This window comes from Penaeus vannamei, chromosome 30 (assembly GCF_042767895.1).
Source record: "Penaeus vannamei isolate JL-2024 chromosome 30, ASM4276789v1, whole genome shotgun sequence".
Lineage (NCBI taxonomy): Eukaryota > Metazoa > Arthropoda > Malacostraca > Decapoda > Penaeidae > Penaeus > Penaeus vannamei.
Window position 1 is genome coordinate 6,692,523 of NC_091578.1, and position 2,067 is coordinate 6,694,589.

General features: G+C 51.2%; 1 protein-coding gene across 1 annotated transcript in view; it reads left to right on the forward strand.

Moving 5' to 3' along the window:
- The first annotated feature begins 1,629 nt into the window (after positions 1 to 1,629).
- The window catches only part of LOC138867452 (autotransporter adhesin BpaC-like), a 1,430-nt gene continuing 992 nt past the window's right edge, over positions 1,630 to 2,067 (forward strand). The window contains exon 1 of the mRNA XM_070143276.1: positions 1,630 to 2,067. This exon is cut by the window's right edge and continues 139 nt beyond it. Within this exon, the coding sequence (XP_069999377.1) occupies positions 1,630 to 2,067 (438 nt within the window).

Here is a 2,067-nt window from a genome sequence, read left to right on the forward strand (position 1 = left end):
ACCGATGTCACTACAACCGATGCCACTACAACCGATGCCACTACAGCTGATGCCACTACAACCGATGCCATTACAACGGTTGTCACCACAACTGACGCCACTACAACCGATGTCACTACAGCTCTTGCACCCACAACCGATGCCACTACAACGGATGTCACCACAACCGATGCCACTACAACGGATGTAACCACAACCGATGCCACTACAACTGATGCCACTACAACTGATGCTACCACAACTGATGTCACTACAACTGATGTCACAACAACCGATGCCACTACAACTGATGCCACTAAAGCCGATGCACCCACAACCGATGTCACCACTACCGATGCCACTACAACTGATGCCACATCAACCGATGCCACCACAACTGATGTCACTACAACTGATGTCACCACAACCGATGCCACTACAACTGATTTCACCACAACCGATGCCACTACAACCGATACCACTACAACGGATGCCACTACAACTGATACCACTACAACCGATGCCACTACAGCTGATGCCACTACAACCGATGCGTCTACAGCTGATGCACCCACAACCGATGCCACTACAACCGATACCACTACAACTGATGCCACTACAATCGATGCCACTACAGCTGATGCACCCACAACTGATGCCACTACAACAGATGTCACTACAACTGATGCCACTACAACCGATGGCACTACAACTTATGTCACTACAACTGATGTCACCACAACCGATGCCACTACAACTGATGCCACTACAACCGATGCTACCACAACTGATGTCACTACAACTGATGTCACAACAACTGATGCCACTACAACTGATGCCACTACAGCCGATGCCACTACGGCTGATGCCACTACAACCGATGCTACCACAACAGATGCCACTACAACTGATGTCACTACAACCGATGCCACTACAACTGATGTCACTACAACTGATGTCACCACAACCGATGCCACTACAACTGATGTCACTACAACCGATGCCACTACAACTGATGCCACTACAACCGATGCCACTACAACTGATGTCACTACAACTGATGTCACCACAACCGATGCCACTACAACTGATGCCACTACAACCGATGCCACTACAACTGATGTCACTACAAATGATGTCACCACAACCGATGCCACAACAACCGATGCCACTACAACTGATGTCACTACAACCGATGCCACTACAACTGATGTCACTACAACGGATGCCACTACAACTAATGCCACTACAACCGATGCCACTACAGCTGATGCCACTACAACCGATGCCACTACAGCTGATGCACCCACAACCGATGCCACTACAACCGATACCACTACAACTGATGCCACTACAATCGATGCCACTACAGCTGATGCACCCACAACCGATGCCACCACAACAGATGCCACTACAACTGATGCCACTACAACTGTTGCCACCACAACCGATGCCACTGCAACTGATGCCACTACAACCGATGCCACCACAACTGATGTCACTACAACCGATGCCACCACAACCGATGCCACCACAACTGATGCCACTACAACCGATGCCACTACAACCGTTGCCACCACAGCCGATGCCACTGCAACTGATTTCACCACAACCGATGCAACTACGGCTGATTCCACAGCAACGGGTTCCATGCCTGAAACAACCACAGGTGACTTTGCCACAACTGGCTCCACAACCACAGGTGACTCTGCCACAACTGGCTCCACAACCACAGGTGACTCTGCCACAACTGGCTCCACAACCACAGGTGACTCTGCCACAACTGGCTCCACAACCACAGGTGACTCTGCCACAACTGGCTCCACAACCACAACCACAAGTGTGACTGGCTCCACAACCACAGGTGACTCTGCCACAACTGACTCCACAACCACAGGTGACTCTGCCACAACTGGCTCCACAACCACAAGTGACTCTGCCATAACTGGCTCCACAACCACAGGTGACTCTGCCACAACTGGCTCCACAACCACAGGTGACTCTGCCACAACTGGCTCCACAACCACAGGTGACTCTGCCACAACTGGCTCCACAACCACAGGTGACTCTGCCATAACTGGCTCCACA